This window comes from Peromyscus leucopus, chromosome 9, assembly GCF_004664715.2.
Source record: "Peromyscus leucopus breed LL Stock chromosome 9, UCI_PerLeu_2.1, whole genome shotgun sequence".
In the NCBI taxonomy this organism is placed as follows: Eukaryota; Metazoa; Chordata; class Mammalia; order Rodentia; family Cricetidae; genus Peromyscus; species Peromyscus leucopus.
Window position 1 is genome coordinate 60,017,379 of NC_051070.1, and position 17,019 is coordinate 60,034,397.

At 45.0% G+C, this 17,019-nt stretch overlaps 1 protein-coding gene across 1 annotated transcript in view; it reads left to right on the forward strand.

Annotated features, from left to right (window-relative positions):
• Fdft1 (farnesyl-diphosphate farnesyltransferase 1) overlaps positions 1–15,790 on the forward strand; it is a 23,036-nt gene extending 7,246 nt beyond the window's left edge. The window contains exons 3-8 of the mRNA XM_028884165.2: positions 371–554; positions 4,099–4,227; positions 6,658–6,849; positions 8,862–9,038; positions 10,057–10,209; positions 15,205–15,790. Coding sequence (XP_028739998.1) covers positions 371–554; positions 4,099–4,227; positions 6,658–6,849; positions 8,862–9,038; positions 10,057–10,209; positions 15,205–15,426 — 1,057 coding nt within the window. The 3' untranslated portion in view covers positions 15,427–15,790. The remainder of the gene's footprint in view (positions 1–370; positions 555–4,098; positions 4,228–6,657; positions 6,850–8,861; positions 9,039–10,056; positions 10,210–15,204) is intronic.
• The last annotated feature ends 1,229 nt before the right edge of the window (positions 15,791–17,019 follow it).

The following is a 17,019-nucleotide window of genomic DNA, read 5'->3' on the forward strand; positions in this document are numbered from 1 at the left end:
ACTTTGTAGCCCTGGTTGTCCTGAACTCAAGAGCCTCCTGTCTCAGGCTCCCCAGAGCTGAGATTACAGGCATGAAGCGCTATTCTGCTTTAAATGTTATTTAAAAATAAATGTTTTCAAAAAGAGGCTGATGAAATAGTTTAGCAGGTAAAGGCACCTGCTGCCAAGCCTGGTGACCTGAGTTGAGTCCCCAGAACTCACATGGTGCTAAGGAAAGACTGATTCCCAGAAGCTGTGTCCCACATGTGCTGGGGTACATTTATGCTCACACACACACACACATCAGACACATCCACACACACACAATAGATAAATAAATGTTGAAAAGCACATGCTTGTTGCCATGCTAACAGCCTTCCCTTTTTTACAGCCACGCAGTATGTGTGTTTTACCTGGTTCTCCGAGCTCTGGACACTGTGGAGGATGACATGACCATCAGTGTGGAGAAGAAGATCCCAATGCTGCGCAACTTTCACACTTTCCTCTACGAACCAGAGTGGCGCTTCACAGAGAGCAAGGAGAAGGACCGCCAAGTGCTGGAGGACTTCCCCACGGTAGTGGACTCTCCTCTGGGTACCTATGGTGATAATTAGTAGGACAGTTGGAGGGCAGCCAGATGTGATGGCTAAGAACTCTGGCAGCTGAGAGTCCAGAGCCAGACCTTTCTGGTTAGAATCCCAGCTTACTAAGTGGTAATGAGATATATACCTCCTCCCTACCTTGGTTTCTCTCTATATGGTAGAGACGATAACAGCTCCCCAGTTCTATACTATAAGTCCCTAGTCTGTTCTTACAGAAAGATACATTCACATTTCAGGCTTCTAAAAGATAGACTCTCAAAATATAAAAAAAAAAAAAAAAAATGGATTTCCAGACTGGCTCACACAGACTTGTTGCCTGTAGTGAGGCTGGCAGTCTGAGATTGTTGTTCAGCATGGATCACACCTGTGGGTGGGGTATGGGCTCCTGCAGCAGTCAGGTGAGATCCTTGGAACTTTCCCTTAGTTGTGACTCAGTATTTCAATCTGCATGGGTAGAGCTGCAAGAGTTGGGTAGTTTCTTAGGTATAAAGTTCTTAGGCGTGCCTGATGCATACTAAGTGTTCTGTAGGTGTTAGCTCTTGAGGTGGATTAGAGTTAAAGCCCTAAGCTTTAGGAGTCCTCCTCAAGTTCATGTTGTCCATGGACCTCACTTCTTTTTCTAGAATTTGCGTGTTTAGCAAAGTCATGTGGTTCCTGATACTCCACAGAGTGCATTTGTTTTGTGCATATTTGCTAGAGTTTTGGAGAACGTCCTTATATGACTTTGACAGTGAAGGAATCTAGTCTGTACCTTTGAGTGGGAGAGAGTCAGGTGAATAGAGAGGAGTCCAGCCAGGTTTGAGAAAGACTTCTTTTGGGAAAGGTCTGTTTCCACTTGCTGAGATCATGTTCTTAGGGCCAAAGCCCAAAATACGGTGTGCTGTACTCTGACTCTGAGAAAGTCTGGAGAAATGAGTGAGCTGTTAGAGCTCTGACGTAGGGAAGGACCTGGGGCATTGGTGTCCTTCAGGTACCCGACAGCCAGTGAATGTGTTTGCTCTGAAACTCACTGTGAGCCTTTGAGCCCTGCTAACGGAGATGAAATGCTGTGAGCCACCTGGTTGCACCTTTTTAGTAATAGAAATGGATTTTGTTTGTCTCTTCCATACTAGGTATGGAACCCAGGACCCTACGATCACTAGCTACTCTTATTTAATACTACTCTAGATTCTCAGCCTACCCTCCCCCCTTTTTTTCTCTCAGATAGTTTCTCAGTAATTTGCCCAGGCTGACTATGAACTCACTTTGTGTTTTAAGCTGCCCTTGAACTTGTAACCCTCCTACCCCAGCCTCATGAGGAACACCAGACTTGCCTCCCAAAATACATTTCGCTTTGTTTTTTACTGTGTTGCCTTGGCTGGCCTAGAGCTGGCTGTAGACTAGGCTGGTTTGGAACTCACAGAGACCTACCTGCCAATGTTTCCCTGGTGCTGGGATTAAGGGCTACCACACCCGTCCAAAACTACTTTTCATGCTGGGACATTATAACCTTTAAATGCTTTCTGGTTGTGGGATAATTTTCTTATATGGATCATACAAATTTAATATAGCCTCATCTGCCCAGCAGAAAGAATACAAAAATGTGAGAATGTTAGTTAAAATAATTTGGGGGAGATAGATAATTTTCAGATCCTCATCTAGTACATTTGGAAAGTCCAGTGTCTTCTTTGATGTTTGTGGCAGTCCTATGGGAAGGGAATGTTTGGCTTTGGAAGGCTTCAAAGGTGAGCAGCAAATTGATCTTTTCCTGTTTGAACAGGAAGGTTAGGAAATAGCGAATTGTCCCAGGTAGAGAAAAAGGGAGCTGAAAGTATAGGCCAGAAAGAAAGAAGAAAAGCCACTTGTGATTGTGAGCCGTTGATAATCCTGATAGAGGGGAAGCATCGAGAAGCCGTGTTTTTATCTGAATGAGAGATCCTCTCATCTCTGGGAATCAGCTTAAGATAGGAAGATGTGGCAAAGATGTGTTCAGAAGGGCTGTAGAGGAAGTCTGGCCCTGGGACACCTTTCTTTAGGAGTAAAGGTGCTGTCCTAGTGCTGGACAGAGCTGTGGCAGGAAGGGAAAGGAGCGGAGTGGGGTGTTGGGTTTGAAAAACCTGTAAGGTATCAGGCATTTTAAATTCAAATCTAAAAGATTCTAGTCCTTATAAAATATGCTTATCAAGGCAGGGTAGATAGAATGTACTTTAAAGGTCAATTTCTTAGCTCAGTTGATAAATTTAAAAGTTTTGCCACATATGATGTGCAGACCTCCACTTGCATGCATTCTTGTTCTGCGAATAAGCCAAGCAAACGCTCTTTACTTGATACACATTCTGTGTATGAGCATGCTGCCTCATGTTTGTCTGCCTCAGCCTTTAGGGTTTTTTGTTTGGTTGGTTGGTTTTGTTTTTTCAAGACAGGGTTTTTCTGTGTAGTCTTGGCTGTTCTGGAACTCGCTGTATAGACCAGGCTGACCTCGAACTTAGAGAGATCTGCCTGCCTCTGTATCTCCAGTGTCATGGGAGTGTACTACCACCACCATATTTGCCTTGGCCTTTGGAATGTGCCACCACCCCTGGCTTATACTTATACCATCTGTGGTGTATCTGTCCTTTCTACATTTTTGCATATGAGGAAACTGAGGTATGGAGAAATTAAAGTCCCTTGCCTAACAGGGGAGTCAAGATTGGAACCCAGGGTGCCCGGCCCCAGAAACCCTGTGCTGACTCTGCATCTTTTCTGCTGCCTCTTCATAGCTGGGTGAGGTAAGGCAGTGGAGGCAGAAGGATTTAGGAGCTCAAGGCTAGCCTCGGCTACATAGTGAGTTTGAGGCCAGAATATATGTAAACTTGTCTGAAAAAGAACAAAAAACCCACATGACAAGAAGAGGTTAAAACAGCCAGGCACGTCTGCACACATCAGTAATTCCAGAGAAGCCAAGGTAGGGGGACCAAGAGTTTAAGTCAGTTCTGAATATCATCATGAGAACCTGTCTCAGAAGGAGGGTGGGGCTTAGGACAACAAATCGGCCAGTGTTTTAATGTAATCTGTCCAAGGCCTGTCCAGTCTATAAGGGGAGGAGTTTCTCTTTGAAAGTTAATGAAATCTGCCTCTGGCCCTGTTTGGGATTTGCCTTTATTGTCCCAAGAGACTTATCACCATAATGTGCCTTCATGTCCTTGGAATGGCCAGCAAGTGATACTGGGACCTGGGAGTGTGCCATAGCTGTGACTCGGTTCCCTAAGGGTGGGAGAAGCCCTCCTGGCTTGTGTCCCACAGTAGAGCCTGAAGAAAAATGCAGACCTTCCCTCAGGGTTCCAGAAAGACAGAATTCTTCCTTGTTTCACTGGATACTTTTTGTTTTCATTTGCTTGAATTAAAGACACTAGCTTCAAGAAAAAGTACTTGGGGAACCTGACTGATGAGGGAAGTGGCTGTCTGGTCTGGCTTGTCAGCTCTACGGGGTTGTGCCTTTCTGTTTGGTAGCACGAAGTGTGTAATCTTGTGTTTTGTTTTTTTATGGCCTCCATTTCAGATCTCCCTGGAGTTTAGAAATTTGGCTGAGAAATATCAAACAGTGATTGCTGACATCTGCCAGAAAATGGGATGTGGGATGGCAGAATTTGTGGACAAGCGTGTGACCTCCAAACAGGACTGGGACAAGGTCAGTGTCTCTGTAAGCAGGGTCCACCTCTGCTGAGTTAGACAGCCAGCTGTCACCATGGTGAAGCTCAGAGCAAGGACAGCAGAGCCTCCAGATCTGGGTTTTCTGGGTTAACCAACATCTGTTGCAGTTGACCGTGTCCTCATACCCACTTAGCCTAAAGTTGAATCCTCTTGTCAGTGACAGTGCATACCCCAGAGGGCTTACTGTTGCCAGAGTGAATTGTGACGTTATCCCTGAGGTGCTGTGAAAGACTAGGTAAATGGCCAAATCATTTTCGATAATGCAGAAATAACAGTGCTTTTCAGATTTTAAAAACAATGCTTGTTGTTATTTTCTCTTCCATTATGGAATACTGTGCATGTACATACTTTAGTGTGTGAGTCACCAGACGAGTTATTTCTTCTTTTGCTTTTAGAGTAACTCAGTGGTAGAGTGCTTGTCCAGCAAGCCTCAGGCCCTGGGTTTTTGATCCCCAGTGATGCCAAAAAAAGACAAAGAATAATTAGTAGATGTATACAAGTTTTTCATGCCTTCTTTCTCAATGCCTGGGAAGTTAAGCCGTATCTAGAGAGGACTTTCTTGCAGTTCTCACTGTAACATGTCCAGAGAGATGGAGAGCGCAGCAGAGCATTAGATGAAGTCCCAGCCTGAAGCCCATTTGTAACTTGCACTAATCCACTTATGAGGATGGAGCCTTCAAGGCCTTCATCTCCACGAGGGAGGCATCTCCGCCTCTGCACTGTTGCACTGGAGACTTCCCAGCATGTGCTTTTAGAGAAACTGAATCCATAGCAACTGCTGACGAGAGAAGAGCTGTCCCTGTGGGCGTGTGCATCTTCTTCCTGTGGGCATGTGCATCTTCCTGGGGAGATGAAGGATGAAGCAAACACAGTAGTAGCTGGTCTGGCCAGAGTTTCTTCCCTACCAGCAGTGTGGGATATAGGCCAGGCTAGGACTTGGTAGGCTACGATTGACTTAGGAGTGCTTGCTTGCTCACTTATGTGTTGACCTCACATAAAGAGTTTATGTGATTGTATTTGTCACAGTGCTTAGGTTCAGATCTTGAAATAGACTGACATATTCATTGATTCAGTGTGGGTTCAGGGGATGTAATCAGACCCTGGGCTCTGAGCAAAACAAAAACAAAATGCCAAACTTGGCTAGGCATGGTGGCCTGTGCCTTTTATCCCTGCACTCAGGAAACAGAGTGCCTGTGAGTTTGAGGTTAGCCTGGTCTCCATGAGTTCCAGGACAGTGAGGGGCTACACAGCGAGACCTTGACTAACAAAACAAAACAAAGCCCTTAGACTTAGTGGAAATATCTTCAGAACTGCTGCTTATACCCTCCAAGTTAGGACATGTGTGATTGGTGTTAGACCAGTTTCTAATTCCAATGCAGAGTTCAAAGTCCTGGCCAACTCTTGGCATGGCTCATTCAGGACTAACCCCTTTTCATCTGTGTTGAATGGGAGTTCTGATCAGATATAACTGAATGCTTTATGAATTATTTTCCCTTCAGCTTTGAAGGCAGATAAATTATAGGTCTCTGTTCTAGAGGTATTTCTACCCAAGAGCTATTATCTTGAAACGCAGTTTTCTTAGCACTGTAGATGCAGGAATATTTTTCAATATCTAGTCTGGATTTTGTGTTACTGTGAACAGTACATATATCCCTTTTTGAGTTGATGGGGGGGGGCAGAGCAAGCACTTTCAGGGGGAAGAAATTCTTTGGCAGTTAAACATTACATTTGCCAAAAATCTTGCTAAGACCTTTTGAGAAATGTTGGTTAGGCCGGATTCATAGTTCTAACCCTAAAAGCCAGCAACTCTGGATGCTGAAGTGGGAGGGTCACAAGATTGAGGCCTTCCTGGTCTACAGAATAGGGCAAAAATAAAGGGAGTAAGATCCTGCCTAGTGTACGCCTTTAATCCCAGCACTCGGGAGGCAGAGGCAGGCGGATCTCTGAGTTTGAAGCCAGCCTGGTCTACAGAGTGAGTTCCAGGACAGCTAGAGCTACATAGAGAAACCCTGTCTCAGAAAAACAAAACAAAAAGCAAAGCTCTGCAGTTCAAACCCTAATATAAAAAGAGAAGAAATAAAATAAAAATAAACACCTCTGGGTTGTGGCCCTAGGCTTTGCAGATGAGTGACCACGGCAAGGTAACTGACCTGTTTGTCAGTTTTGTCATCTGTGCAGTGGGGGGCTGACAGTAGGCCTTGTGTGTTTGTGGATTGAAGGCATGCAGTGCTCACAGGGAGTCAGGAACACGGTGTAGTTACATCTTGATTGTATTTTCATGTGCTTGGGTTTTACTCAAAAGGACAGCTCAGATATTGTGTTCTGGACTCCCTCTGTTGTGGCTAGTGATGCCTGGTAAGACCTTTCTGTGTCATTATTAAAGGTGTTACACTGGAATCTTTTGCAGTATTGCCACTACGTTGCTGGACTGGTAGGAATTGGCCTTTCTCGTCTGTTCTCGGCCTCGGAGTTTGAAGACCCCTTAGTTGGTGAGGACACAGAGTGTGCCAACTCAATGGGTCTATTCCTGCAGAAAACAAATATCATTCGTGATTATCTGGAAGACCAACTTGAAGGAAGAGAGTTTTGGCCTCAAGAGGTAACTGATATGGGATGCTTAGGGGAAAACAGTTTTAGACTCTGAAAAATGAATCATTGAACCCAATGATTGCAAGTGACTAAGTCAAAATAACCCTGGCAGCATCAGAATGGATAAAGTCCATTAATTAAGTCATTTGCTTTGGCTAGACTGGCTGCATCCAGGGAACTCAGGCTTTGTGAATGAATACCTTTTCTGTCTCTGGCAGACTTCCTCCAAATCATAGGTAAATCCTGGGCAAACCAACTTGAGCTCTCAGGGCTGGGACTTTTCCCTGAATGTACTCCTGTAGCCACAGCCTGAGCTCTCTGACTGCAACCCTCAGTAGGTTTGCCAACACAAGTGGGATGGGTTGGATCCCGCGGGTGCTTGGGCGAAAACTGCAGAATGTCCACTATACGCGACCTGATTTAATTAAACCTTGAACAAAAGCTTGAAAATTCAGTGACTATTTATTGAGATCCCTCCAGGATTTTCTTCTTACTTTTCATAAAATGTTCTAAAGCCAAGTGCTTTTAGAATAAGAATAAAAGGATAAGTCACAAAGTGAGGAAAATAGATTTGCAATGCATATAACAGATGCAAAAATTTATATTCTAATATAAAAGGAACTATTTTATTAAAAATCTCAAAGTCTAAAGTTTGGGTATTTGCCTTGGCTAGCCTTGAACTCAGGATTTTCCAGCCCAGCCTTGAGGGTGCTGGGACTGCAACAAAGAGACCAGCCATCTTGTGGAAAAATGAGCATGTAGGGTCACTTACTTCCAGGTGACTTAGGCAGACAGACTTGAGGAAGGTTCCTGCCTAGCTCTACCCTTTGGTTATAGATGAAATTCTAAACTGTCTTATTAAATAAGAAACACAGAGCCAAATGCAGAGTTAAAAGCCCAGAGATCAGAGCAGTAGCCAAGAGCTAAGACCACTTTATCTTATCACTTGCTGCCCTGAGAGACCTTCTTCCTGTGTCCTGTCTTTTTATTGCCTTTCTGTTCTATATATATTGTATATAGTTTTTCTTATTAGTTATAACTTTTTTCCTTTTTATTATAATAGAAAGGGGAAATATGGTAATATTTTATTTGTGCTGAAATGTGATTTTATTTGTATGTTAATAAATAAAGTTGCCTGGGGGGTCAGAGCTAAAAGCAAGCCATTTAGTGGAAGTCCAGCGGTGATGGCACACGCCATTAATCCGATCACATGGCAGGCAGAGTCTCTGTGTGTTCAAGGATACAGCCAAGCAGTGACCCGAACCTTTAATCCCAGTACCAACCATAGAGACCTGGAGGTCTATATAGACAGGCAGTGACAAGGAAATCATGTGGTCGAGTTTAAAGCCAATGAGAAGGTAGAACAGAAAGGCAATAAAAAGACGGGTCACACAGGAGAAGGTCTCTCTGAGGGGAAGGACATCAGGAGTGTTAAGATAAGGTGGTCTCAGCTCTTGGCTACTGCTCTGATCTCTGGGCTTTTAACTCTGCATTTGCCTCTTGTTTCTTATTTAATAAGACTGTTTAGAATTACATCTACATTTGTTTTGTTATATGTAATTTTACTATTTTACTATGTAAAAGTTAAAACCTTCCCTTTTGAAAAAAGATAAGGGGAAGTGCTGTGGGATGTTCTCTATGCTGTGAATGTGTTGCTCTGATTGGTTAATAAATAAAATGCTGATTGGCCAGTAGCCAGGAAGGAAGTATAGGCAGGACAAAGAGAAGGGAGAATTCTGGGAAGTGGAAAGCTGAGGCAGAGGAGACACTGCCAGCCACCACCACGGGAAACATGATGTAAGATACCGATAAGCCACAAGCCATGTGGCAAGATACAGATTTATAGAAATGGGTTCATTTAAGATATAAGAACAGATATCAAGAAGCCTGCCCTGGGCCCCCACCCATTGCATGCTAAATGGTCTATGCTGATCCCCCTCCAACCCCTGAGGAAACCTCATAATACATGTAAATTCTCCACCTGTGCCCCTGTTGACTTGTCTGTATTTCTTGACTGATCAGGTGTGGGGCAGATACGTTAAGAAGCTGGAAGACTTTGCTAAGCCAGAAAACATAGATGTGGCCGTGCAGTGCTTGAATGAACTCATAACCAACTCCCTGTACCATATCCCCCACGTCATCACCTACCTGTCAAGGCTCCGGAACCAAAGTGTGTTTAACTTCTGTGCCATTCCACAGGTATGGAGTGTCGTGCTTGGGCTGGGTAGAAGACAGTTTCTGTCTTGCTCTGCTGTATTCAGGGTCATGGTTTCTTAAAAAAGTGACTCTGGTGGATTTTCTTTTGCTCAGGAGCAGTGAGTTACAGCATTCAAGAACTAAGTCAACTTTTCCAGAACCTACCTTCTATCTAGATTTACCCTTTTTCCATCATCTATTCTAAACTAGCTAGATCATTATGTTAATAAGTAAAGCTTGGCCTCGGCCTGCATGGCCAGCATGCTGTTAAAACCAGGTAAGGCTATTACATGAGGCATCTTAGCAAGTCATGGCTCGTGCCACTGAGTAACCACCTGAGTTAGATTCCTAGCATTCCACATTGCCTACATACATGAAATGAATAAATAAATGGATTAACTTCTTCACTAAATACCTAAGTATTTTTATCCTTTTCTGTACTCAAGATAGCAATATAGATCTAGCCTCTGTATATATTTTTAAACTTATTTTTATTTATGTGCATTGGTGTTTTGCTGAATGTATGTCTGTGTGAGGGTACCAGAACCCCTGGAACTGGAGTTACAGACAGTTGTGAGCTGCCATGTGGGTGCTGGGAATTGAACCCAGGTCCTCTGGAAGAGCAGCTAGTGCTCTTAACTATTGAGCCATCTGTCCAGCCCTGCTTCTATATTCTTACACTTATTAACTTCTTTTACCAGTTATTTCTGTAATTAACTCCCTCAGAAGTTTGGTTTTATGTGGTACTGACAGCTCTGAATGGTGCTCAGCTAAATCTGTATACCCAGCTTAGGTTTCCATCAGGATAAGAATCATTCACTTTTGATCACAGACCACTCCCCTTGTTTTCATCTCACAATTTTTACTGGATAATGGTTATATTCATAATAGGATAAACTAGAAAATTCTTTCCAGATATTATTTTGAAATATATTTCTGTTATAGTAACTCTCTGAGTGCATACAGCACCTTTTGTTACATCTTCATGAACTGAGATTCCTCCCTCTCCTGTTACCTGTAGGTAATGGCCATCGCTACACTGGCTGCCTGTTACAACAATCAGCAGGTTTTCAAAGGGGTCGTGAAGATTCGGAAGGGGCAAGCGGTTACCCTCATGATGGATGCCACCAACATGCCAGCTGTCAAAGCTATCATACACCAGTATATAGAAGAGGTGGGTTTTTAGTTAGTTTTCTGGGCAATTTGTAGCTGTTTTTATGCATTAAATCATGTCACCGATGAACCAGATCATGTTTAGATAGTAGATGGTCCTCACTACTTAGTGTTATAGCCTAAAGAGAGTAGTTGGTATCCCTTACTAGAAAACACACGCACAGAGCCCTGCAGGCCCTATGATGACATGGAAGAAGCAAGGCTGTACTCTGAAGTCTCCTGAGCTGTGAGACGATGTTAGAGACCAGCCAAGCTTGTTTGATGGGTGAAGGATATGAGGCGGAAGCTAATGCAGAGCATGGCTGAGTGAATTTATGTTTGAAATGCTCAGTGTAGTATGTTCTATCATATCATGGATCTTACTTGAAAACCTCCAGTAGGAGATGTAGACAAAGTAAGGCTGTTACTTGCAATCAGTTCTTAAGTGTGTTTGTTTGTTTGTTTGTGCAACTCTCATTTCAAATGCCAAACCCACTTTATTCAGCAGATCATACCTCCCCAGGCTGTGCCAGCATGCATAGCAGGTAATATGTGACTGGAGCATAGTGTCTGCTCAGGCTGGCCTTGAACTCACTCTGACCCCTCCCTCCTCAACTCCCCAAGTGCTGGGACTACAGGCCTGATTTGGGAATTACCTGGTTCACTGATGACTAATTTTAGAAAATCATTTTTGAAAACTTTCATGGACACTAAAATTCATTTTTTTATTTTATTTGTGCTTTTCTTGACTATTAGGATTCAGTACTGCTGGTGGGTTGAGTCTGTGGCCGAAGGGGGCACGGTTGCCTTTGTGAAAGCCACAGCTGTAACTCAGCCACTGCGTTCCCTCCTCTGTAACTCAGCCACTGCGTTCCCTCCTGGTTGGCTGCTTTTGCAACTTCAGGGCAGAGTTGAGTAGTTACAACAGAGGAGTCCAGATAGCTAAAAATAGCTCTGGGCCTTTAACAGAAAGCTTGCTGACCTCTAATCTAGGTTTTCTAATTTTCTTTAAAGTTACTCCAATGATGCAAAGTAAAGTTTGTATTAGTATTTAAGTTGATTTGATGCAGAAAAAAATTTAAATTGTAAAGTTCAGACATTAAAATCTGAGCTTTTATGTCAGCCTTATGGAAAATTTCCCAATGATGTTTTTATAATGAAGATGTGCAGCCTGGAAATATAACACAGCAGGTAGTGTTGGCCAAGCATGCACAAAGCCCTAGGTTTGATCCTCAGCACCCACCATATCAAGTGGCCATGGTGGAACATGGCTATAATCTCAGAACTGGGGAGGTGGAGGCAGGAGGATCAGGTGTTCAAGGTCATCCTCACCTGCATCACAGGTTTGAGGCCAGCCTGAGCTACAAGAGACTGTCTCAAAATCAGTCAGTCAGACCTGCTGGTGTCTAGATGCCAGCTGCAGCCGATCCTGTTTCTCCTCAGATCGCTTCTGCCCTTGTAGGAAGGAAGGCGTGTCTCTTCTGCTGTCTGTCTCCTCAGTTGTACTGAGAATGTACCAGGAAAAGGCTTCCCAGAGGCCACTAATGCCTACAGAGAGGTGCAGTGATGGCCCATGTCCTCTGGAGCAGGTGGACAGATAGATCAGAAGTAGCCAGAACAGCCTGGCTCAGAGCAGCCTGCGAACCTGTCAGCCAGGGAACTCTTCCTGCTGTTTTGGGATAGAAGTAATGTGTAGGCAAACACCTGGAAACTTCCATCTCCTACTCTGACAACTGAATTCCTTGGCAAGGGCCATTGTTTTCAAGTTTCTGTGCCTCCATGTGGCTGCTCTGGGGGCCTTCTTAACTGTACAGATTAGCACTTGGGTGTGTATAACCTAGAAGAGGAAGAAATGATTTGATGGCCTTTGATAAACTGGAAAACCAGTGTGTTTTAAATCCTGCTCTCCCCCCCACCCCCCAGAGTCACACAATGACTCTTTTCTCTTTGGAACTGGTTGCTTTCCTGTCTTCAGAGATGCTTGTCTCCTGTTTGACCCCTCCTCTTCCTGCTCCTGAGCCTTTCTGCCTTTTCTGCTTATCCTTTAGATGTTGAATTGCTTTGCAGTCTGTCTTGATTTTGTTTATTTTCCTATCATGTAGATGTTTCATGGCTATTACCCAGCTAATGCCTTGGACATGAACTCTAGTTGTTAATGACATTGCCATCTACCTTAATCATGGAATCCCTGGGACATCATAGAGCCCTCACATGCCGAGATCGACCACCTTCTCGGGTCTCCATGGGCACTGCACACACACGGTACACAGACATACATGTAAGCAAAACACCCATGCATATAAAATAAAAATAAATAGGACTGGGGCTGCAGAGATGACTAAGTGGTTAAAAGCACTTGTTGCTATTAAGGGGACCCAGATTTGATTCCCAGCACCTAAGTGGTGGCTCACAACCATCTGTAACACCAATTCCAGGGGATCCAACAGGCACATACATGGTGCATATACATGCACGTAGGCAAAGCATTAATATACATAAAGCAAAATAAATCCTTAAAATTTAATAATAATTGTAATAATAATTATAATAAATAAGTAGATAGGACGAGAGAAATAGGTTGGTGGATATAAAGCACCTCTCACCGAGCCTGATGACCTGAGTCTGGTCCCCAGAACCCACTTGATGGAACGAGATAATCAACACTTGTGCAATGGCATGTATGTGTTCACACACATAAATATGTAATCAATAAAACAGCAATAGTAATAATAATTTTATCTCCAAGTTTTCATTATACAGTGGATTTTTTTTCACAAAAGTATCTGATATTCTTACCCCGCACCCAAAAGAAACCCAAATAGAATTAATATAGGGAAATAACAGAAAATCGGAAAGAGGCGATACTAAATTTTTTAGTATCTTTAGTTCTTTTTTTTCTTTAAAGCCAAGGCTTTGTTTTGCTGCCCAGGCTGGCCTTGAACGCCTGATCTTTTTACCTGAGCCTCCCACATGCTGGGATTACATGTATACAATACTGCACTTTTTTTTTTTAAAGATTTATTTTTTATGTCTATGAACGTTTTGCCTGTATGTATGTGCACCATGTGTGTACCTGATGTCTGTGGAGGTCAGAGGGGGCATTTTGAATCCCCGAGTCCTGGAATTAGAGATGGTTGTGAGCTGCTATGTGAGTGCTGGGAACTAAACCCAGGTCCTCTGGAAGAGCAAATGTACTTAACTGCTCAGCCATCTCCCCAGGCCCTATCTATTATTTTTAAAGTTAAGTGTAGGGGCTTAGTGGTTAAGAATGTTTGCGGCTTATGAAGAGAGCTGGGGGTTCAGTCCCCTGCATCTCACACCAAGAGGCTCACAGCCACCTGTGATTCCAGCTCCAGGGGGATCAAACACTCACTTCTGTCCTTTGCAGGCACCTGCATTCACATGTCATACACTCACACAGATAAACACACATTTGCAAAAAATAATTTAAAACTTATTTTAGATTAAAAAAAATTCTGCTTATAACAGCACTAGAAAACATGAGTGAAAACCCCACATGCTCTACTTCTCACCCACAGGCTGGGGCCGGTCCTTCTAGGTCTCTCCCCCTGCCCATAAAGGCCAGGACATGGAGTGTATGGCAAGGATATGCTTTGAAGAAGACAGGGCCGGTCTCTTCATTTTACTCCCTAGTTCTGGATATACAGGGTTTACATCACTATGGACTTGCATGGTGTGTTGCCCTGCCACAGGCTCCAAATAGTGGTGTGGTCAGTCATGGGCTAGAACCTCCAACACTCAGCCAAAGTAACCCATTCTCTTTGAAAGTTAATTTGGATAGTCCATTATAGTGATGGAAAGCTGCTATGTCCGTCAATGACATGTCAAAACAAAATGGTACAACCGGCCTTCACCCTTCATGTATTCTGGCTTCTTCTGTAGAATGAAGTCCTGCATTACTGGGTTAGAGGTAATCCTGCATTACCAGGAACTCTGGAACTGGGGTTGCAGGTGGCTGTGAGCCTCCATGTGAATGATGTGAACGGATCTCTTAACTGCTGAGCCATCGCTCCAGCCCTGGGTCCTGTTTATTTTTAAATGATCTCACTCTATAGCCCAGGCTGTGCTCAACTCACATCCTCCTGGGTGCTTAAATGATGAAATGGACACCATGCGCCTGGCTAAACATCTGTACAATGCCTGTTCCATCATCTCTACCTCATGCCCCAGTTCTGGCTCAGTTTGTCATCCCTCCTGCCAGTAAGCTGGCAGTCTGATTCAGTTGAGACTTGGGGGATAGGCAAGAGACTGGTGACGGTACCTGGAGGTGCACTGTGGAGGGTGTAGTGGGGAAGGAGAAGAAGTGGCAGTGGCCTTGCTTGTGTGAAGAGAGGCACCCAGGGGCCTGTGCAGTTGGAGAAGGTATGGCCCAAGTCACTTCACGTCCACAGCAAGGAGCTGCAGGTAATGGGGAGGGCACGGGAGTTACTGAAAACAGGTTGTCCATCTCTGTTGACCTTTGAACAGATGAGTGGATCTGGGGCTCAGATGTGAGTCACTAAGGGCATGACTCAGGGCAGTGGCGGCATGGCTGTGGAAGGAGAACAGGACTCTGCAGATGTGCAGGAGGTTCCTGTAAGGAGCAGCCCTGAGGAGGTCCCGGAAGGACTGCATGGCGTTCCCTGCAGTTCCTGCTACGTTAGGCCCATTCACCTGAGCTACTTTTGCCCAGCTGCTGGGATTGGAGTCTCCCCATCCAGCCCATGCCTTTGGTCAGCTTAACTGCATCATGCCAACATGCCCCGGGCACCGTGAGGTATGCGGATCTGGAGTGGTGCACTTAGTGCTCCTTGTTGGGGTGTGCACTGACTGGCTTCCTCGTCAACAGGACACACCTAGGTGGCACTTCTGCTTTCTCAGAGTAGCAAGTCACTGCTGTTCTCCAAACTCAGCTTTCTCCTTGGTGACATGAGAACAGGTAGAACCAACCAGGGAAAATGTCTGCAAGTGGCGTACTCGAGACCGTGCTAAGTAGCTTTTCTTCTTTCCCTAACAGATTTATCACCGGATCCCCAACACAGACCCGTCTTCTAGCGAAACCAAGCAGATCATCTCCACCATCCGGACACAGAACCTTCCCAACTGTCAGCTCATCTCCCGAAGCCACTACTCCCCCATCTACCTGTCGTTTGTCATGCTCTTGGCTGCCCTGAGCTGGCAGTGCCTGAGCACCCTGTCCCAGGTCACAGAAGACTATGTGCAGACAGGAGAACACTGATTGGATCTGGCCGGAAGCCGAAGTTCACATGAATGGGTTTATTTACCTTTCCTCCGGGTGGATTTTGACTTCCCTTTCGTTTTCCCTACTTTTCTCTCGGAGAACTGTGTGTGGGACCTTTAGAAACTGCAGAGGAAAGGACACCTTGCCGTCAGCAGCCTGGTGCTTGTTGGGTCGTGCGGGATTCCTCTGCCTCTTGTAGCCATTGGCAGCCTGCTCACTGACTGCTGCGCTTTAGAAGGGGTGGCCATATGGGATGGCCACGAGATCCTAGTGAACCTGGCTAGAGCGATAACTGAACTTATTTAATTTGAAACAGCCTTTGAATACCTATCATAATAGAAAATGAGGTGACTTTTCCTTCTGTCTGCTTCCTGCTTTTCTCATCGGTTTGACAGTGGAATGCGTTAATCGTCATCATTTCTAGGTGATACTGCCAAGCCTCCCAAGAGTGCAGGTGTGTCTGTCTCACTCAAAGGGAGCTGAAGTATTCATTGGTACCTTTGGTCCCTTGTCAGGAGCGTGGCCTCCAGTAAAAGCTTTTGACCTTGAGGTTTTATAATAGCTTGTAAGGGCTGGAATGTAACTCCGGTGGTCGAACATGTGCCTAATACGCACAAGGCTTGTTTTAGTTGGGGCTTCTGTTGCTATGAAGAGGCACCATGACCACAGCAACTCTTATAAAGGGAAACATTCAATTGAGGCAGCTGCGTACAGTTCAGAGGTTCAGTTCATTATCATGACAGGGAGCATGGCGGCAGACAGGCAGACATGGTGCTGGCTACATCTTGATCAGAAGGCAACAGAAAGTGGACTGTGTCACACTGAGTGAAGCTAGAGCAGGAGAGACCTCAAAACCCACCCCACCCCAGGGACACGCTTCCTCCACCAAGGCCACACCTCCTAGTGCCACTCCCTTTGGGATGAGGGGGCCAGTTACATTCAAACTACATAAAGGCCCTAGATTTGACCCCCAGCACCACAAGGCAACAAACTTAAAAATCCCTTGTAATGACTGAATTTGTCAAGAGCAGTTCACCTGAAAGCCAGGCAGATGGTATAGTGATCCCAAGACTCGGTCATCTGTCACCGCAACAAAGCCAGTTAGTAAGGACTGGGAAAGGCTCGATGGCTGCCTGGTGCTGCTGCTGGTGGAGAGCAGCAGGCAGCGGCACCACCGTGGCGTTCGCCCTACCAGCCACCTCGATAGTCATTTGTTCTGGTTTCCCCTCCCCCATTTTTATACTGGTATCTCAAGACAAAGGACGAAGGGCAGGAAGATGGGTTCTCCTCTGTTGGTAATTCTAGCATGGCTAGTCTGCTACACTGTCACGATGGCCCCTGGCTACCGGGTATCTGAAAGCCAGCGTTTGGGCACGACAGTGGCGAGGCTCTAGGCAACACACTGATGTTCCCATTATAACACGATACCTGAGGCCAACTGCTTTACCAAGAAAGGTTTATTTCTTTCACAGCCTAGGCGGATGAAGACCTGAGATGGTGGCCCCCGTCTTTAGCCTCCGCAGGGCCTCATGGGTAATGACAGCACACTGGTAGAACATGCAGGAGTGAGCACATGTGACAGGAAGCAAG